The sequence below is a fragment of the Pinus tabuliformis genome, chromosome 4_2, assembly GCF_031772625.1.
Source record: "Pinus tabuliformis cultivar Carrire ecotype Pingquan chromosome 4_2, CPIR1, whole genome shotgun sequence".
Taxonomy (NCBI): domain Eukaryota; kingdom Viridiplantae; phylum Streptophyta; class Pinopsida; order Pinales; family Pinaceae; genus Pinus; species Pinus tabuliformis.
Window position 1 is genome coordinate 298,219,556 of NC_142304.1, and position 22,617 is coordinate 298,242,172.

The 22,617-nt window shown below is 38.5% G+C and overlaps 1 protein-coding gene across 2 annotated transcripts in view; it reads right to left on the reverse strand.

Annotated features, from left to right (window-relative positions):
- The window catches only part of LOC149169181 (callose synthase 3-like), a 266,097-nt gene extending 248,649 nt beyond the window's left edge, over positions 1-17,448 (reverse strand). The window contains exons 1-2 of one of the 2 annotated variants that reach the window (XM_089428596.1): positions 16,686-17,448; positions 16,486-16,586 (exon numbers count right to left, since the gene is read on the reverse strand). In XM_089428596.1, coding sequence (XP_089284722.1) covers positions 16,486-16,586; positions 16,686-16,887 — 303 coding nt within the window. In that variant the 5' untranslated portion in view covers positions 16,888-17,448. The remainder of the gene's footprint in view (positions 1-16,485; positions 16,587-16,685) is intronic. The other variant, XM_089428595.1, reaches the window with a different exon arrangement.
- Between the last annotated feature and the right edge of the window lie 5,169 nt (positions 17,449-22,617).

The following is a 22,617-nucleotide window of genomic DNA, read 5'->3' on the forward strand; positions in this document are numbered from 1 at the left end:
CAAGTGTCCAAACATGAAGGAGTCCAAGAACGATCACGTGGCATCATCAACAGAGGTGGAAGAGCTCAATTCTTAGTTTGAGGAGTTTTCACTCATAGCTTGCATGGCAAGCTCAGTGGCTAGTAACGTATGGTATATTGATAGTGGAGCATCCTTTCATAGAACCGAGAACAAGAGATATTTCAACTATTTAATAGAGAAGGATATGCAGTTTCATATAGAGATGGGAGATGATGGTAGGTACCTAGCGCAAGGCGTGGGTACAATCAAGTTTGAGAGGGAGTCTTAAAAACCTCTCTACCTTAGAGATGTCATCTATGTCCTAGGGTTGAAGAAAAACGTTGTTTCAGTCACAACCTTGGAGAGCAAAGGGTATGAGGTTACCTTTAGTAGAGGGAAGGCCTTCATCGATCATCTCAACTCCAAAGTAGTTAAGTAGATTGGAGTTAGGATGAAGAACATCTACAGGTTGCAGTTTGAGACAAAAGTGGCCTTGAGCAGCAGAGAGATCGATGCACATAGATGTGACCTTAGGGAGCTTTGCATAGGCATATGGGTCACTTAGACCATGGCGCGTTGAAGATTTTGAGGCAAATTGCCACAGGGTTACCACAGTACAGTGTAGATCAACATGACTTGTGCAAGGTTTGTGTTACCACTCAAATCAGCAGGGGACCTAAAGGGGTTCCTAAGAGGGAAACTGCTAGGTTAAGGGCAATTGTGGAGGCTTAGCCCACTGTCACTACAGCTAAGTCTCCCTGCTCTTTACGAACTTTCACCGATGGAAGGAGTCTCAGTAGTGTAGGGATTCACTTTGTAAAGTATATGTCAATGGATACGTGATAAGTGACCCTGAAAACCCTTTCCTAAGGATGGAGTGAAGACTGGAGCTTGCTTGCTCTTTAAGCAAGGGACTTGGTCCACCAAGGATAAGGGGTGAGGATTGGAGGGTTGAGGGAGAAAAGATAGGCTTATGAACAAGTTTCTCAATCCCTATAATCCTTGGGAAACTTGGATTCCCAAATGGTCCTTGACAAATAGTCTTTATTAAGAAGTGGGACCGCACGGGGCCAAGTGGACCCAACCTAGGTTCGAGAATGGAATGTAGCAACCAATGATGTTCCTATTCTGGACAAGGTGCGAGGAAAGGACCAAACAAAGTACACTTTCTTCAAAAGGTTGAATTGATCCTATTGAGGTCTAGCCTTCGAGATGCCTAGGCACAATTCAACCCTAGAGCTAGGGCTTGAGATTCTCGGAGATTCCACCATTAGAATTGCCTCAAATTTGGAGGAGAGGGAGGGGACCCACCAGTGCAGTAGCCTATAGGAGATCGAATTTTTTCCTTAGGTCAATCCATGGGTAATTGATGCCCTAGGTGACCTAATGGGGCTAGACTTGGGGAAAAAGGGGAAAATGGTTAATAGAGAGTTGAAATGATCAACCTTTTTGAGGGATCAATGCCTAGTTCACTTGGGGATGTGGAATCAAGGATAATGATGAGTAAGAACTTAGTTTCTTGATCAAGGAGGCCCATAGAGTCACCTTCGTCCAATTTTGAGAGGAATAAAAGAAAAGTGACATTCAAGGATTTAAAAAGCAAATGATGCAAGATTCTCGAGATAAATAAATCTCTAGGACATTTCATTCATATAACATTGGCCCATACATTAAATTAGCTAAAACATGCTCAATTCCACATTTCGATAATGTAGCAACTAGCCCTAATTTTAGCAGTATGCATCAACAAGAATAATAACATCAAAATTTACTTACAATGTTATAGAGTATATCCAACCAACATTTCGTTTGCACAATAAAGCTCCAAGACAAGAAATAGCTCAAATCCATACATCAAAATTCATCCATCTTCAAAAATATCCACCAAGGAAAAAGTGCGAAAATTCTCTATGATTATAGAGATCCCAAGTCCAGTGATGATACAAATGAATGTATCTAACATCAATATATAGCCTCCTATGGAGCTCGAATTAGCCTATGGGCATGCATTAGCCCATAATGATAAAAAAAAATGTGCAAATAAAACCCCTATTGGTGACAAGCCCACCAAACTAGCTCATAAGTGTAAAAACAAGCCTCACAAGGGGACAAATAATGATATGTGCATGTTGTAGGGCTCTCTAAAGGCTCAATAATATCCTGAAGTGCCATATTGAGGAATAAATTCCTCAGAATATGATGGACAAGGGGGTGGCCCCTTGTTCGCCAAGTAGTAGACCTGTGGTGCTCCCATTAGGTATGAGGGCACATAGATGACCTCATGGGTCTCCATATGAATCGGAGATCCTCTGCAAGGGTCCAAGTGGTGGAATGAATGTTGCCATGACATCTTGCAAGTCCTAGGACACCTGTCAAGAGTGTGGTGCTCCTGTATCCAAAAATGGATTGCTAGTAATCTCTGAGCATCCATGAAGATCGATGGAGTGTTTTCTGTTGTTGTGGAGGCCCATGTCTCTCTATGTACACCCTACATGTGCCAATGTAGACCTCTGGGGGTTAGGATCCCATATAGGGAAACCAAACCCAAATGGAAACCACCTGTAATCCTGCATAAGATCCAATGCGTCCCCTAGGCTTCCAGTACAACCAGTCGTTAAAATAATCAGGTAAAAAGCTTACAAATCATGGATAACAACGTGGGCACTTTATAATGGCATGCCCTTCTGTAGTGGGCTTTGGCATGTGCTAGTGTCTCCAAGCTCCAAAGGGGGTTAACCATGTACCTTATTAGGTGGTTTCAACTCTTAAAGGGGATAGTATGTCCAAGGTACATCCCTCTAATGGGGGTGGCAAGTGACAAATAAGTGGAATGGAATAGGGAATGAGAGGGGCAATCTTGGGCCACGTAGTGGGGCATAGGGGTAGCTAGATAAGGGGAAGCACACACCTAGGTATGTAATGTATAGGAGTGAGCAATCATGGTTAATGAGGTGCCCCAACCTTGATTTTTCCACCCTTCTTCATATACCTTTTGCCTTTTATGAATTTTCTTCAATTAACTATTCAGGGCTCAAAGGACAAGAGCATGATGTGTAAGATATAGCAGTGATTACCCCCTTTCAGGTAGGGCGGTTCATTGCCCTCCAGGGGTTGGGAAAATCATGGGTTCCTAAATGATAAAAGAGGCTCATCTAGGGCCTATGGAACTAGGGTGATGGCCAATGATTGGGGTAGAGCTCATGTAATGGCTTTTTCCCACGTGCTAATTATTTTTGTCCCGACCATATTTTGCATTTTGTGGTACAATTTCCTGTTAAATGTGGCCAATTATCTTTTTTCTTCCTTTTTTAGTTGCTTCCACCTTCAGGCCATCATTCTAGGCTTGACCCAAAGTGGGGGCAAGGAGATAGGGAGGCTAAACCTATGTGGACCTAGAATGGGAATGTGGACCCAGGTGGGAGAAATGATGAATGGGGTATAATGAGTGGGAAGGGAGTAATATATGAGGGTAAAGGATCGAGACCACGCACCCAAAGTCGGGGTTTCCCAAGTAGTACAACCCTAGAACCAAATGGTCAATAAGGAGATCCCACGAGACTAAGATTCAAGGGTAACAACCAAAAGAGATCAAGGAGACAAGAGTACAAACTAAGCTCACTGTTTCCACCAAATGCCCCCATCAATCCATACCCAGAAGTATCCATGATAAGTAAACCCAATACTCAAATATCAAATGACAAGACATAACTTTAGATTCCAGAGGCCCACCTTCAAACATACGATCAATACAGGTGGGTGAGGGACCACATGGCTGGCTCAGGTGGCAGAGAAATGGCACAAGGAGCTAGTAGGAGGCATCAAGGGGTTGTTGGTTGTCGGTTGAGACTCATCATGGAGAAATTTTTTCTCTTGGGGATATCACCCACAAAGTGGTGGGTAACAAGTTGCACACTTGGCAAGTATGCCAAGACATCCTTTTCCAGTAGAGACAACAGGGCCAAGACTATCTTAGAGCTCGTGCATTCGAATGTATGAAGACCATTCTCCTCTCCATCCTTGATGGGATACAAATATTATGTCACCTTTATTGATGACCACTCGAAAACGACATGGATCTTCTTCATACAGAAGAAAGATCAAGTCGTCTTGAAGTTCGTGGAGTCCAAAGCCTTGGTGGAGAACCAAACTAGTAGGAGGATCAAGGCGCTGAGGTCAGAACATGGTGGGAAGTACATCTCCAATGCTTTCAGAGACTTGTGTGCCAAGGAGGGCATCAGAAGAGAGCTCACTGCACCTCATAATCCTTAGCAAAATTGGGTGGTTGAGCACAACAACCGGAGAATTGTAGGAGCGACCAGGGTTATGTTGCATGATCAAGGACTACCCATATTTCTTTGGGTAGAGACATGCAACATTGCAACCTTTTTGCAGAATAGGAGTCTAGACAGGGTGTAAGGCAGAGTCACAACAGAGGAGGCTTTCATAGGCAAGAAGCTTGACGTGTCTCACTTCTGGATTTTTGGCGGTCTTGTTTACTACCATGTGTCTTCAGATTGCTGGAAGAAACTAGAGCCCACAACAAAGAAGGGCATTTTCGTGGGCTACACATAGACATCTAAGGCATACAAGGTGTATCTTCCAGCACTCAAGAAGACAGTGATCAAATGTGATGTGAACTTCGACAAAGGAAGGGCTTTCAGGAAGCCCTTGGAGCATGAGCAGGGAACAACACAAGAGGAGGAGCAGCAGGCTCCCAAGCAGGAGGCTCAGTCAACTCCTTAGACTTCACAACTCAGTCAACTCCTTAGACTTCACAACAACTAGTTGTTAGATAGACCGAGCAACATGCAAATGAAAAGAAAATGCACATATAAGAGAGACTAGAGCGAATGGGCCCCACTCAGCTAGTGACTTCCAGTACAGGGACAGTTCGAGCCAGGTGGGTAGAGGAGTTGATTAGGGAGACTCAAGAGAGAGTTGGACCTTCCAGTATGTTGACGGCACTAGACCCGCCAACATTCAGGGGATCACCCCGGTATGAAGTCCCAACTAGACCTCACATCATTTGGTGTGGGAGTCCCATCCGGTATGATGGCCCGATTGCCATTGTCTTAAGGATTTGCCTCAACTCTTGCTTGTCAGCACAGGAGAGTGGTCTACTTTGTCTTCGGGAAGTGAGGTTCGCGTGCCTAGTGAGTGTAAGTGTACTTGTGTCAATGGTTCTTTCACTGTGAGGGGAAGAGAGTGAAGGTGAGTTCCAGGTTGAAAGGGATCAGTCCCAACTTGGCTAGGAACACACAACACAAAAGGACATACACAGCTTTCGGCGGAGCAGTCCACTCGGATGCGATAGTCACAACATACAAGGTAAGATAACACGTACAACACTCACGGATCAGTCCGAGACAAGTGCGACTGTTGTTACAGCAAGGTTCATGTGAAAGGTCTGTCTGATGTCTGACAGAGCAATCGACACGGACGGGACAACATTAACAGCATATACAACACATTTCCATTAATATATTATGCATTACAACAAATGAATCAGTTCAAATGTAGAACACATGGTTAAAGCAACATGCATTACAAGTGTTAAATATTAGTCTTACAACAAATACAATACATGTGTGAAACGAGCTGGCCTGTTAATAGGTTTCTGAATTAAGCGAAAGTTCCAAGACACATTGTTACACCATACATCACTAACCTCATCAGCGGGCGTTGGAGCGACTACTTACTCCTCAAAGAAAAGATTACAGACTCTCTTGGCTATATGGGAGGAGCTGAGGTGAAAAGTCCATTCATATACAAATGAGGGGGGTATTTATAGCCAAGGGTGAAATTGACCCTTGTGGCTGTTCGACTACCCTCATGACCATTCGACTTCCATGACTTTCCGACTTACATGACTCTATGTTCAACAAGTGGGTCTCTTGGACTTCCACGTTACATCACATTGATTGACAACAAGTCCATAGTGGAGATGTGGGCAACATGACTTATGACTTGACTCGACATGACTTGACATGACAGTGCTGGTACATTCATGTTGCTATTGGAGTGCATGTCAAGCTACAGTGATGTTGAGTGATGGATGTCTTCATGGTGTATCATAGCTTCACCTCCGCATGGTGAAGTGCGCGGAGTCTTCAATGGTCCTTGGTTCGCTTGATGAAGCTCTAACATGTTGTTCCTTGCCTTCATGTTAGAAGGCTTGACAGGCTCAATTGTTCGGGAAGGTGCATATTCGTTGCGTTCGTCTGCGTCACATGCTTCGTTCGTTCGTCCGTTGGTGAACCTGTCCATCTGCATGTGCTCCCTTCGTTCATCCCGTTTGTCGTCTTGACATGATTGTTGGTGTACCTGTACCTGTAGTCACTCATAACGAGACAACATCTAATCCAAAACCTCCTAGTCTACCATGACACATGATCATTCATATGCGGGTGATCGGGAGAGGCAGCAGGGCTGTGATGCGAGATGATGGCTCCGGGCATCCGCTGATGAAAATTGCACAAGACTCACTGAGGGATGCAGACAGACAATTTGAGTCGACAGTGATTGTCTGCAAGGTCTGGCTCGGATGGGAGACAAAATTGCGCAAATTTTGGGAGGGACAGTCCGTGCTGCAATAGGGTAGGGCAAGCATGCTCTGCGCATTTTCCGGAATGAACAGTGAGCAGGGGCTGGATAGCGAAATTTGCGCAATTTTCCAGAAGAACGGGTCGGGCTGCATGAAGGGTCAGTAGGCAGGGATTGCGCAATTTTTCTGGGGAACTGCCTAGGACACTGGCAACAAAAATTGCGCAATTCCCAGAGGGAACTGCCAGTTGGCTGCTGAGGTCACTGGCAGCTAGAACTGCGCAATTCCCAGAGGAAAATGCCAATTGGCTGTTGGGGTCACTGGCAGCCAGAACTGCGCAATTCCCAAAGGGAACTACCAGTTGGCTACTAGGGTCACTGGCAGCCAGAACTGTGCAATTCGCAGAGGGAACTGCCAGTGGGCTGCTCAGTCACTGGCAGTAGAAACTGCGCAATTCCTGGAGGGAACAGGCATTCTGCCGCTGGCTGGGAAAACTGCACTAAGGCCGAGAGGCCAACCTGTTGATCACCTCTGCGCAATTCCTGAGCTGAGCTCATTGATGGGCAGCGGGAGGCCTGCTCATGAGCACTGCGCAATTTCTGAGATGAACAGTCGGTCAGCTGTCCAGGTGGCCAGCTTCAGTGTTACTTGAGTTGCTTGCGGGCAGCGCAGCTTGAAAGAACTAGTTTGGTGTTTTTGCGTTGTTCTGGTTGACAGTGGATCAAGTCGAAAGCAGGGTGATGGTCCGACTATCAGTGAGGAGTCTGGTCGTCAGAACTTCAGCAAAAATGACTAAGTGTGTGAACAGTGGAAAGATGCATAGGTGATCATATGAACACACATGTTCAACATCACTGACCGATGGTGCAAGCGACAAGATTGACGCTCGTGATTGATCGTTCATGATCGAGACAACGCTTGCGCGACAATGAATGTGACTTTGTGTGTGAGTGCAACAAATGTTTTCATGGCAAACACATACGAAGCAAAGGCTTTGAGCATAACCAGAACAAGGTCGCAAGCATGACTTAGACATCAACATGCAGAGACTTGAGTGCAATAGACAAGCAAGGCGAATGTAAAAACACACGAGCTCACGGAGTGAACCCGAGTGTGTGCAGTCATCAAGCGAAACTCTTCAAGGGAGGCTTCGAAATTGGTGTAGGCCAAAATTTTGGAGGGTGGTTGTAGCCGCTAGAACACAATACCACATTCAAACAGAGTAAACAACCACAGAGATATACGAGGTACATGGCAATTATGACTAACATGATAGAGTCAAAGCCTTCTTGTTATAAGGAGGTAGCTTCTCAGTAGGTTTGGCGTGATGTTATGGTGGAAGAGTACTCTTCCATCATGCAAAATGATGTTTGGGAGATAGTGCCAAGACTAGATGGCAATTCAATTGTTGGGTCACATTGGGTGTACAAGATTAAGCATGCAATTGATGGGAGTGTGGAGAAGTGTAAGGCTAGATTTGTGGCCAAAGGGTTCTCTCAAGTCGAAGGAATTGACTATGATGAGACGTTCGCACTAGAGGCCCGATATTCATCCATTAGGACTATTATGGCAATTGTAGCGGAGAAGGGGTGGAGGATCCACGAGATGGACATGAAGACCACCTTCCTTAAAGGAGTTGTTGAGGAAGAGATATATGTTGAGAAGCCTGAGAGATTTGAGACTTGCAACAAAGGGGCACATGTTAGCAGGCTAAGGAGAGCTCTCTATGGGCTCAAGCAGGCACTGAGGACATGGCATGTCTGGAAAAACAACCACCTTCTCGGATTGGGCTTCACTAAGATTGAAGTTGACCCTAACCTATATTATATTGTGGTTGAGGGCCAACCTCTCATTATTGTGTCGTACGGTGGTGATTTGATATTGACAAGGGACGAGGAGCTCATCCGCGACTGCAAGATTGCAGAAGAGTTTGAGATGAAAAATATAGGTTGATGCACTATTTCCTTTGGCTCAAGCAGGCACTGAGGACATGGCATGTCTGGACAAACAACCACCTTCTCGGATTGGGCTTCACTAAGATTGAAGTTGACCCTAACCTATATTATATTGTGGTTGAGGGCCAACCTCTCATTATTGTGTCGTACGGTGGTGATTTGATATTGACAGGGGACGAGGAGCTCATCTGTGACTGCAAGATTGCAGAAGAGTTTGAGATGAAAAATATAGGTTGATGCACTATTTCCTTTGGTTGGAGGTATGCAGGGTGATGGACAAATATTCTTGGGATAAGGCAGATACACACAGGAGATTCTCAAGAGGTTCCACATGTAGGATTCTACACCCATGACCACACCTTTAGTCACAAACTGGAGGAAGGTAGATGCTACTAGAGGTGAGCAAGCGAATGCCACTCTATACAAGCAACTCATAGGGTCGTTGATGTATATTGTGAACACACGACCAAACATTTTCTTTGCAATTAACTAGTAGAGTCAGTTCATGGTTGATTCGACCAGAGTGCATTGGGTTGTTGCTAAGCACGTGTTGAAGTATCTCAGGGGCACAATAGATTATGGATTGTTGTACAACTAGGTTCATGGAGTGAGTCTTCAAGGATTCACAAACGCAGATTGGGCAGGGGGTTCAACAGACAGGAAGAGCACTTTAGGTTTTGATTTCAATGTTCCTATTCCATTGGAGATAGTAAAGAAATTATGTGTTTATGTGAGAAAAAAATATATTTCAAATTACTCATATCAGTGAATCATAATTTTATGGATTTTTCTACATGGTAATAGAGTTATAGAATAGAGTAAAGACCATCCAATCCAAGGAGCAAAAACATCAAAAGAAGATACCTCTAATGTAGCCGCAGATGAGGAGCCCTAGCTAAGGAGAGATATTGGACCATTTTGGGTCCAATAATCTTGTGACAACAGGTCGAGTTTGTGGAGTTACAAACAACATAGAGGAGACATATTTTGAGGCAGTTTTGTGCCAAATTAGAGGGCTAAATCCTCAAGAACACATCCATGTATTTTTTTGTATTTAGGATGACATTTACATTGTTGTTGGTGTCCTTTTGGAACGCCGAAAGGCTAGGGAAGTGGGTAAAAAAGAGTCTTAAAGGCCAACAAAGAGGAGTTATATAGTCGCGGGTTTTGGGTGGAGAGTTTATCTACAAACAAGTCTAAATATTTTATGAGTATGCCCTAGCGCGGCCCAGTCTTGTAGGTGGTCTCTTTAAGTACAAAAAAGGCCAAACAATGGATTGTACAAAGGAAAGAAGGACAACGAGTAAGGGAGGATTGTTGGGGAAGCTAATCCGCACTATTTGGAGGAATAGAGGGCCATGTTTGTGGGGTTGTAACTATAGTTACAAATAACCCTAATAGAGAGTCGAGAATTGTAGAGAAGGGCACATAAGTCGAGGTCAAGAGGAGCAATAGTTGGCCGAGAAAACAAGGTATGTTTTGTCATCTTGAATTTGATGTTTGCTAATGGATGAGGTGTCCAGTTTGGACAGTTTTGTTTCGCATCTTAAGTATTGTTAGGAGGGTTGTAGTAGGTAACAAAAGAGCCCTAAGAACATACACTTATAAAGGAATTTGAGGATTGTTAGAAGGGTGATATCAGAGAAGCCCTAAGGGCTAGTTCTTAAAGGAATAGGGACCAAGAAAGTGGGCTTATGAACAAGCCCTAAGTTGACTGTTGGAGGACTTTTGACAATGATAGAGGGAAACCTCCATGCCCTAAGTTTGTCTTCATTGGAGCAGCACAGGAAGGCAGAAGTGGGAAGAGTGTGAAGTCCCAAAGTGTTATGTCCTTGAAGAACTAATAAGCAGCAAGTGGGCAGTGGATGAAGACCCTATGTGTTGACTCATTGATGGACTAATGATTAGCTAGAGGGAAAACAATTTGAGTAGCTTATGTTCAATCTTCTTGGAGCAGCCATGAGAGATTGATAGTGGCAGATTTGATGGTTGGAGATGCAAGCATTTTGAAGTAACAAAAGTTGCAATGATCAATAAAAGAGGAGGAAAAGTACCTACCATATGTGTTCAAGGAGCATACTTCCACATGACCGGGAACAAGAAGAGTTTCGGCCACATGAAGGAGAAGGACATGTAGTTTCAGATCGAGTTAGGAGATGATGGTGTGTATGCAACTAGAGGAGTTGGTACTGTCAGTTTTCAAAGGGATTCAGGTAATCCTCTTCATCTCAGAGATGTTATCTATGTTCCAGGATTGAGGCAAAATCTTGTTTCAGTGGCTACCCTTAAGGACAAGGAATAATATTCAATAGAGGTAAGGTGTACCTCCAACACTTAGCTTCTGGATGTAAGAAGTAGATAGGTGTGAGGGTGAAGAATTTCTACAAGTTACAGGTAGAGAAAGATGCAGCCTTGAGAAGCAAGGCAAGGAGAGCTCGGAGTAGAGAAGTGGTGGTTGAGCGAGAGCATGATAGAGCTCTCAAGATGGAACCTCAACCAGTATCTCAGTTTCAGTCTAAGCTAGTTGGCAGTTGGGTTGACCAGCATGATGATGAGGAGCATAGCCCAAAGCAAGTGGAGGCAGCCACTCAGTTAGAGACTTCCAATATAGGGAGAGTTCGAGCCAAGTGGGCATAGGATTTGATTAAGGGAGATCATAAGAGAGTTGAGTCTCCACAAAGGTACACAGGGTACATGGCACTTATGACTAAAGTGGTGGACTTGCAGAGCATGGTGGGAAAGAACAGGTCTTCAAAGAAGGTACCGTAGAAGAAAGCAGGGAAGTCTTCTAGTTCAAAGGGAGCAAATGCAGCAGCAGAGAACTTGGTAGTGTTGGAGACAAATCCAGGTGGACGAGGTTCTTCCAAGAACACCTTACCCACTAAGAGGGAGTGTTGAAAATAATAGCAAGAAATGGTTCCTTGATTTGTGCCTTAATCAAAGGAACCACAACGAGTTTCTCCTTGGCATGCTCAAGTTTCCTATAATTTAGGACAATTTCCTAAAATTTAGGAATCATTCCTAAAAATCAAGAGAAGTTTAGAAGCAATTAATTGATGTGTTAAAGTGGAAGGTTGAGTTATTAGTCTTCTAGTGCGAGTTAAATGAGGAAAAGAACATGTGTTTGAGTCTCAAGTCCTTAATTTGAGATAGGACGAGTTGCATGAGTAATTAACTCATGCCAACTCAATCAATCACAGAAGCAAACTCCTTAATTAGAAACTCACTAAACTTAGCAATTCGAATTGCTTTAAAAGGAGGAACGAAGGCACAATTTGATCGTTGTCTTGTGAGCACAAGTTGGTGAGACAAGACAATAGAGCTCAGGGTTTATGAGAAGGTTGCATAGGTTTATGTCTGGATCTTGTGAGAGAAAGGTATGCCAAGAGAAGCTTGTGCACATAAATTTAGGAGGCAAGGATCAACAATCTTGCAAGGGTTTCAAGCTTGGTTCAAGGAAAAAAAACAAGGTTGTTTTCAGATTGAAACAAGTTGTATTTGTAAGAGATCTATTGCAGAAATTTCTTCAATAAAATTCTCAAGCAAGCGAGGGTTGTCCTAGTTAGATTCCTTAGAAAAATTGTATAGTTCTATTGTGTGAATTGTACTTTTATTTATATTCCTATTCTGCTACATCTAGTAGAGAAATTCTATGTTTATGTGAGAAGAAATTACATTTCAAATTGTTCATATTAACCTATCAGAGAGAAGAAATTACATTTCAAATGGTTCATATTAACCTATCAGAGAGAAGAAATTACATTTCAAATTGTTCATATTAACCTATCAGAATTTTGTGGATTTTTCTACCTTAAAGACATGTTGAGTTTTTCTTGAAAGTAAGACTTCCATTTGTTGACTTTTATACTATTAGGAAATTTATGTAGAGCGGACATTATACCGTGTGCAATGGCGAGGGAATCACATTTATGTAGAGTGGACATTATACCATGTGCAATGGCGAGGGAATCCGGCAATTCATGCATGTAGATTCGATAATAATTTTTTGACAATTTTCCAAGCGTGGAATCCGAGACATAAAGACTTTAAATTTTATCGAAGCCTTATAGTTGCAAGATTCCATGTATGGAAAATTATAGAAATTTGGAAATATTTCACTTAAAATGGAATTTCTATCGTTTCAAATTCATTGGAAAAAATTGATGTGAGTATTTCAATGTGTTCATGACTTTTTTGAAACATAATAGTGTGATGTAAGGTTTGGAATTTCTATCGTTTCAAATTCATTGGAAAAAATTGATGTGAGTATTTCAATGTGTTCATGACTTTTTTGAAACATGATAGTGTGAGGTAAGGTTTAGCATTGCATTGTAAAGCAATAAAAAGTCATTTATATATTATAATGAACTATTACTTGATAAGTCAATAAGCATTAGCTCTCTATTTAAACATCTCTTAATATATATAATATTATATTATATTTTATATATATATATATATAATTTGAGAAAGTGTGAAAAAATTAATCTATTTTTAATGAATATAAGGTTTTGATGCATTGTTACAATAAATAATAAATGTTGCTTTATATTTATATTCGAGCAAAATCCAATTTATATGAGAGGAATGACTTTGTTATAGTATGTCTTAAACTAGTTTAACTAATAATTTTTTGTAAGATAATTTAGTTTAAAGTATGGATCACTTATATATAAGAAATGTTCTAGTTACAATGTCTTTTTTTTTAATGTATTTATAAGGTAGTTAACTAACAATTTTTTTTTCAAAATAGCATAACTTAAAATATTTGTTATATAGATTTAAGGAATTCTCTACATAATATAACTTATGATAGAAAAGAGATATAAATCTTTTGCATATGTCTTTTCATATAATCAATTTGCCTAATTAGGAATGATCACAAAATATTTTGAACGTTGAGTAAACTATAATCTATAATTCATCATAAGATTTTGATGTGCTTGAGGAAAATAATTATCATTTCAATGTTAGATTAGTTCTTAAGTGATGTATATTAAACAATTCAATTTTTCTAGTAAGTTTATTGGAGGAACAAGTCATAATGATTCAATGTAAATGCATATTTGAAGATTCGACAAATTATTAAATTAAACTTGATAAACCCCAATTCTCACTTAGGGAATGTGAGTGTCTATCCTTGAGGATTAGCTCAAATAGTCGTGAGAAAAACATGAGATCCCTCCCCCCAAGTTGGGAATGTTAGGGTAGTTAGGGTAAATCTGACTCGGTCAAAGTCAATTTATAGTTGGCGGATTTCAGGCTCTAGGTTTTGATAACCCATGATATTCTTTGTAATGTAGCTTATTTAAAGGCATAAAGACTCCATTGGAAATTTGTCTTTGGGCCATGAATGATCGTTCAGTTGGTTTTCCCATAAGGATTTCTAGGGTAAAACATTATGTCCATGTTGTTGATGTTATGTGTTTTCATTTATTTGTTTATTGCTCTCGCTTTGTTGTTTTATTACTAACAACTAGTATCAGAGCCACGGGTGGTTGTTGTTATTGGTGTAAGCTAGGCCCATTTAGTAGTATGGACACCATTGTTGTAACTTTAGAACTTATGTTTTATTTATTATTGCAATAGAATAAGCATGCTTATATACTTCTAACAATAACATTGATTGGGTACTTAACTCGGGGGCATCTCACCATGTAACTCCATGCAAAAACAAAAGATGAAGAGAGAGATCACTTGAATCCAAAGGAATTTGATTCCCGATCCAACACTCCATCAACAAAAGACGAAGTAAGAAACAACATGGATCCAAATGAAATTGATTATACACTCCATCAACAAAAGACGAAGTAAGAAACAACATGGATCCAAATGAAATTGATTATACACTCTATCAACAAAAGACGAAGTAAGAATCAACATGGATCCAAATGAAATTGATTACAAGTTTATCATGACTTGTCCAATGTTTTGACTCTTGTGTTCATTAGATACAATTCTCGAATATTACTATGTACTTGTAAATTATTACAATGTATCTCCAAACTTGAAAATTCAAATTTAGATGGATAGAAATGAATTTGACTATTAACCCATCACTTCATTAAGATTCAACCAATTTGATTACAAGTTTATAATGACTTGTCCAATGTATAATGTTCAAATCAGTTTTACTATATGTTTCAAAATTTTCTTATTGAATATAAGGATTAGTAAAATGTGCACATTCTTGTGTGGAGAGGCACATTCTACAACCCAATATGAGGGTGATCTGTGATTCTGTCCATTCTTAACATGGAGTTGACACGTGTCCATCTTCAAACAAAAATAAAATATTCTCTAAATAGAAAAGCAATATCAGCTATAATAAAAAAAATTGAATAAGATGTTTAATTAGTTTTAATTAAAAACATTATAAAACGTTAATAATCCCAACCTCACTATAGTTGATTTGTTATTAATACTTATACATTAAATTTCCAATATTTTTTAATATAATTTCATATGAATTTGAAAAATAAATAAAAAATTATGCCAATATCAACTTTTTATATAAATGTTTAAAAAAAACCTATTATAATATTATGTATAATAAAATATTAAAAAAAATCAACCTTATTATGTATTATGTATATTGTAATATTATGTATGTTTATATATATTTTCAATCTTGTCCATCTGCTCAAATTTCAGTGATCTAGGGGCTGATGTGTATTTACATATTCTCGCTTATGTTGACTGAAACTTACTTTGCCATTGCATAATTTAGTACATGCGATTTGTTATTTTCGTGGACTCTTTGACACGACTGGGACGATATGTGGGGCTGCAATGGTCTGTCTGATCATTCGATTAGGTTTACTGTTTCCTAATCAAACTGTTTCTTAGGAGATCGGCCACTTTTGGGTTCTTCTACCGTTGACCCTATTCGTAATGTTGCATGTCACTTGAACTGACTATTTTTTAATTTTAATATGTTATGTTGTTTTAAAAAATTATGTCTATATCATAAGTTAGAAAAAAAAAGTTTTTGATATTAGGAGGTTATATTAATTTAAAAATTATGTATATATCATAAGAAGTAAGTGGAAAAATAAGTTTTTAATAATTAAAATATTTGAAATAGTTTTATTATTTTATATTTTGTTTTTTAGGTATATTTTATTGTTAAATTTTATTGAAATTCATTAAAAAAAAATTGGACTTGTAAGTTTGAGTTATGTAATCTATATAATATTTAAAAATCAAGGAATAAGATAAATGCAATTTTTTTTTCTTCAAATTTTACACTAAAAGATATTTGCACATAAAGATAGATTTGTGTTTAAAATGAATCTATATTAGTAATAAATCTAATCATATATAATTTTTTATGATGTGGATACAAGTTGTGTTAACATATTTAAGGTTTTTGGATGTGCATTGATTTTATTATTTGTTAATATATAATATGAAATTGTTTATCTCATTTTTTTGTTTATAACAGTGAGAAAACCTATCATAATTTAGTTGTCAAACTAGCAATGATGACAACCATTTTTGGCCGTTATGCACTAGTGCAGGTTGATAAACCACACAACCTATGCAAGTTGATAAACCACACAACCTAAAATGACCGGGTGATGATGCCTCTAGGTCTTGGGTTGTAAACTTGTTTCCTTAAGTCACAATAAGAAAGATTTCAACCAACTAAAAATAGTTTTACGGAGATTTTAGAGCAAAATTAATTTTATCACTCTGATTTTAGCTCAGCCTCACACCAAACTGGTGCATATATATTTTATCACTCTGATTTTAAACTTGTAACTTCTTTAAAAAAACACTCTCTTAACTATTATGAATAAAACTTTAAAATATATTAAAATTCGGATTCAAACAATTAAGCAATCCACTGATCTCATGATGAAGTTTGAACGAGTCACACAAACATCACATTATTCAATTACGGATTTCTGCTAAGCTTATGGTGAAGCGACTTTTAGTGACAAGAGCAGGTTTACTAGTTTTCTGGTAAAGGAGTCATACCCTTTCGAGTCTTTGCAGGAGAGCCGTCTTGAACTGGCGAACACCTCTGCCACTGGACGTGGGATCGAGCTTATGGGCTTTTTCGAATGCATAGAACCGGCCTGCAGTAAAGCAAAGCAAAGCATACCCAATTAAAGACAAAACCCTAGTTACAGAGAGATAAAGAGACGAAAACAGGATTTAGGGCAAGTGATGCTCACAGAGATATGCGACACGAGGCCATTCAGGCTCAATCTCATTCGCCACACGAAGTATCGGAGCGATTTCGCGGAGGGAGGAAGGGACGACTTCACTGTCAATTGCCGATTCAGGCATGGTCGCCATTGTTTGTGATCTCGTCAAGGTCCGAGACAGCGGCTGGCTCGAACTTGGCTGGCTCGAACTTGGATCGTTCCCCGCCATTTTCTTCTCTCTCTTCACAACAAGAAGCACTAAGAATCAACCCTCAACCCTCCCCTGCTATTAAATACTAGTCTGCATCTGATCTTTATTCATTTTGCACAGACCATTCTTTCACTTGGCATTCATGGTACAGCAATAATGGGAGAGCCACCAATTTTAACATATGTGAAGTAACAGCAGCAAAGCAAAGCAAAGCAAAGTGTTTGGGATGAATAAAGTGAATTGATTCCCTGTTCTTTTTCCGCTCAATTTCATTTTCTCCTTTTGGTCTCACAAAAAACCTCTCTTTCTGACCTCCGTTTCCAGTCTCTACTTCGCGCATTGTTCTCTCTCGCAAGCAAAGAATCTGACTGTATTGGACTTCCAAACTTGGTCTTCTACGCTGATCAAAGCACATAGCGACCATATAATCACTACAACCTTTTCCACTGCCTACGTACTGCTCTGTCGAGTGCTCTCTATGTTTCTGGTATATTATACGCCATTTTACTTTATTGTTCCGAGCATGGTAGCCCACAACCAGGTACAGCGACTTCACTTTTTCTTCCCAGCTCGGACTTAGATACTTAGCTTCCACCAGCAATAAAAACTCAACTTTAAAGTATTTAATATTATAAGTTTATAACCTGGAATCTAAATAACTTTAAATGCAAAAATGTAAACTTAACTCTGCAGTATTTAATGCTTCAGAACAGTGTTCATTGCTCACTATTAAATGCTTTATAACAGGATGTTTTATTGCTCAACGTTACCTAGCCATGAGATAACATTATCCTGGTTTGCTGGACATGGTTGATCGCTGTGCGGATTGTAGTGATCTGATTTATTCAAAATATTATTTTTTTGGATTGATTTATTTTATTTTATTTGATTAAAAAGCTAAAAACAAAACTAGAAAAAAAAAATGTTGTATAGCATATATGTACTATTTTTTAAATGTATAGTTTGTAATCCAGTGCACCTTATGTGCTTAGTGATAAAGATACATATTTATGTATATGCAATACAATAATTTAGAAAAAGTGATTTATTTTTACAAACCCAGGGGATTATATGATAATGAATAAAATATAATTTTTTTATTTTTTATTTTTTATTTTTTAGGGAAGATATTATAAAGGGTTTATAATAAAATATATATTTGTAATGTATATATCACAATAACTTAAAAAGGGTGGTTTATTTCACAAACTTACTAAGGAAAGGAAAGATCATAAAGTTTTTATATTAAGATATATATTTGTAATGTATCCATCACAATAACTTAATAAAGGTGGTTTATTTCATAAACCCACAAGGAAAGATCATATGATTTTGAAGAAGAGCATAAAATCATGGTTCTTTGACTTTGACTCTTCTTATCAAAGACATCATAGGGGCTTAATAAAAATATATACTTTTAAAATGTATTAATCACATAATTTAATGAGAGATGTTTGATTAGTAAAGTTATAGAGGATGAATCATATGGGAAGAGTATATCTAGATTCTTCAAATAAGGATTCCTTCACTTTAACGACGCACTAATATCTATCCCCCACTTTGATCTCGATAATATTGGGAAATCTTTTTTTTTATTGAGAAAAGGAAAATCTCAAAAAATAAAAATATTTTAAGTAAATTTATTGAGATAGATCCAATCCAACATGTTAATGGTGTTTTTCACTTGCATCAAGGTTTGTTTAAAATCAAATAACTTGAGTAAAGGTTTTACATAACAATATTATTTTAGATTATAAAGTTATTAAATGGAAGAGGAGTAGATTAGAAGTATATAAAGATTATAAAGATATTAAATGGAACAAGAGTATATTAGAAGTATATAAAGAGTATAAAGATATGAAATGGAACCATAGTAGATTAGAAGTATATAACCTTAAGTGTGAACTTTGCGTGGAGATACACCATCTAAAAGAAGCCTACCTCAAGTCAAGGTTTTCTTAGGCTACAAATGGAACAATAGTAAATTTGTTGGTGGAAGGACCAACAGAAAGTCTGAAAGTTAATCGTGTTATTATTTTCCTATCTTTAAACATGTTATTTGTCTCAACAAATTATTTATTGCAAATAACAAACAAAGCACAAATGCAAATTTCACCAATTAAAAAAACCATGGAAACTCTAATAAAAAACCAATCACAAAATGGACATAATATTTCTGGACAAAATGTCCCTGGAAAAACCCTGAAGGGAAAACCCGTTCTTCAGATCTGATGGTTTTATTATTAATCTTCAGCAAATTTTGCAATTGATAAATATTACAGCTACTTGCCAAACCAAAGCAAAGCTCCGACAAATTATTTCTTCACCTTTACAATTTGATCTGACCACAAGAAGGCTTACTACCTCCCTCTGCAACATGACACGGCCTTTCCTACAATTTGCATTGTGAATTCCTATAATCTGCTGCAAATTCCTACAATCATACTTTTCCTGCAATCGCATTGATTTCTTGCAACACCCTCTGCAATTGGAAATCTCGATCTGCAAAACTGGTAACTCGTACGACCTCTCCTGGCAATCTGGTATGGCCTCTCCTTGTAATCTCAACCTCTTTTTCTGTAGAATAACTCTAGAAGAATTCCTCTTTTAGATATCAAAAACTAGAAGAATATTGATAAAAGAAAACTCTAGAAATATTTACTGCTTCAACTGCTGATGGAAGCCTCACTGGTGTCAATCCTCATGCTATCATTGTGCCCTCTTCACTGCAATCAATTGATCTCCAAGGTTGCCCATTGATTTCCTTTATAATCTCTTGTTGAGAAATCAACGACCAAGATCTAGATCTGAAATAATCTAATCAATGGCTAAGATCGCTTAGAAACTTTACTAGAAGTCTCTAGAGGAAAATCAATCATGTCTCAATTATTACTAATTAATTAATCTATTTTCCTAAGTTAAAACTTAGGAAAATAATTAAAATTGATTAATTAATTTAATTAAGACATTTACATTCAAAATAATAACTTGGGCTTGGAGATATTTTCCACTCTTGTGTTCCTAGTCCCATTGACACCACTCGAGGCTAGAACACTTATTCGAGCTACATCAACCAACACTCCCTCTTAGCGATGAAGTAGTTCTATATTCAACACCATCGTGCTCAGTGCCCACATTTGGAACACTTAAATTGCCTTTAGTACCCCATGACTCATTTCACTATGCCACAACTCTTCGAAACTGTTGTTGCAAGCGATGAGTGCAAAATCATCCTCTATCAGAGTCAAAAGCTCATATGCGGTTGTCACTATCTGCTTCTTGTCACCTTTCTTCTTATGCAGGAAATTGCTGCAGTAATGGCCAAACTCGTGACAACCATAGCGCTTGATCTTTGACATGCCTTTCTTCTTTTCCTCCTTGGAGTTTGACCTCTTATTGGATCCCTTCTTCACTTTTCCCTTGTTTGCAAGAGCAACATTCTCGATGTCATCTCCCTTTTGCTCAAAACTATTGCTAGTATCACTATTTACTTTCACAAGGCTCAGTCGAAGCTCGTCCTGTGTGAAGTCATTCCACAAGTGTTCCCAACTAGGAAAATCAAATCTTCCACTAACCACTTGCATGAAAACATTCCACAGCTTCTGAAACCCATTAAGGGTTGTTCTCACAAGATCTTCGTCCTCAACCTTCTCTCCAATGGTTGTTAGCTCATCTTTGATTGTCCTGATGCAGGTGAGATAACTAAAAGCATTTTCTCCCTTATTTTGTTTGGTGCGTCAAAGCTTCACTCTTAGGATCATTTTCTGATTCATATTTTTATCTTGGAAAATTTTATTGATGACATCCCACATCTTCTTGGTTGTATCTTCTTTCGCTAAACGTGGAACTATGTGCTCCTTGACCCCATCTAAAATAATACACCTATCCTTGGCATCATATTTCTGATAATCATGCAACATTATAGGATATGTTTGTACAACAATATGTGTCGTAGTAAACTCCTGCAATCCATGCTCTTCTAAATTAAGAAGGCACCAGATTCTCCATAAACCAAAGTTTGATGCACCATCCAACCTATCTTGATCCCTCAATCTTGTTGAATCCATTACTGAAGTCCTCGAGAAAATAAAAATTATATCTTCTACCAGTAAATAACAGTACCTAGACAACAACATGATCTCCCTCTGCAAGTGATATCAGCCCTTTCCAGCAATTCGCTTGGCTATCCTGCAAATTTCTTTCCCAACAGTTCACACTTCCTGAATTACAGTAATCTACCCTTTCTTGTAATCTATCTACGGGAATTCACACTTTCCATAATCACACAAATTTCCTGCAATTTGCACTTGCAACTAGAAACTCGATCCAAACTATTCGCATTGCCTCTGGAAATGTGCTTTGAAAATTCACATTGTTGAACTCGATCTACCTTCTTACATAAAATAACACTGGTAAAATTCCTCCAAGTAATTCTGGAAATCGATCTGGGTATTAAACCCCTGCACTTCACATTTGCTATGATACAATGCGAAATTCTATTGCAGTTAATCAAATTATTATTCTCCTATATTTAAACATATTATTTGTCCCATCAAATTATTTATTGCAAATAATGAATAAAACACAAATGCAAATTTCACCAATTAAATAAACTGTGGAAACTCTAATAGAAAACCAATCACAAAATGGACACAATATTTTTGGACAAAATGTCCCTCGAAAAACCCTGACGAGAAAACTAGTTCTTCAGATCTGAGGGTTTTATTATTAATCTTCAACAAATTCTACAATTGATAAATATTACAACTGCTTGCCAAACCATGGCAAAGCTTTGGCAAATTATTTCTTCACCTCCACAAGTCAATCTGACCACTAGAATGCTTATGGCCTCCCTCTACAACCTGACACAATGTTTCTTTCAATTCCCATTGCGAATTCCAACAATTTGTTGTGATCCTGAAATCGACCTTTTCCTGCAATCGCACTAATTTCCTGCAATTCACTCTGCAGCTAGAAATCTCATTTTGCTAAACTGGCAACTTATATGGCCTCTACTAGAAATCTCGACCTCTCTATCTGCAGAATAAATTTGGGAGAATTCCTCCTTCGGATCTCAGAAATTGGAAGAATACTGATGAAAGAAAACTCTGAAAATATGTGTTACTTCAATTGCTACTAAAACCCTCACTTGTGTCAATCCTCATGCTATCACTGTGCCCTCCTCACTGCGATGAATTGATCTCCAAGTTTGCCCATCGATTTCATTTATAAACTCTCGTTGAAAAATTAATGACTAAGATCTAGATATGAAATGATCTAATCAATGGCTAAGATCACTTAGAAACTTTACTAGAAGTCTCTAGAGGAAAATTGATCATGTCTCGGTTATTACTAATTAATTAATCTATTTTCCTAAGCTAAAACTTTAGAAAATAATCAAAATTGAATAACTAATTTAATTAAGACATTTACATTCAAAAGAGTAACTTGGGCTTCGAGATATTTTCCGCTCTTATGTTCCTAGCCTCATTAACACCACATGAGGCTAGAACACTAGTTCAAGCTACATCAACCAATAAAAGTCTATAATAAGTGGCACCAAGGAGGAATGTTAGGTGATAAGGTGCTCAAAATTAGGCTCAAAACTCAAAGTGTCAGAATCTTGATAAACTTAGTTGCAGATCGAAGAGCTCGTCATTCTGATTCCAATGGTGCAAACGACACTCGAATCCGAGCTCATATGAAGAAGTTAGAGAAAGTCAAAGTTCATGTTTGACTTGGACAGAT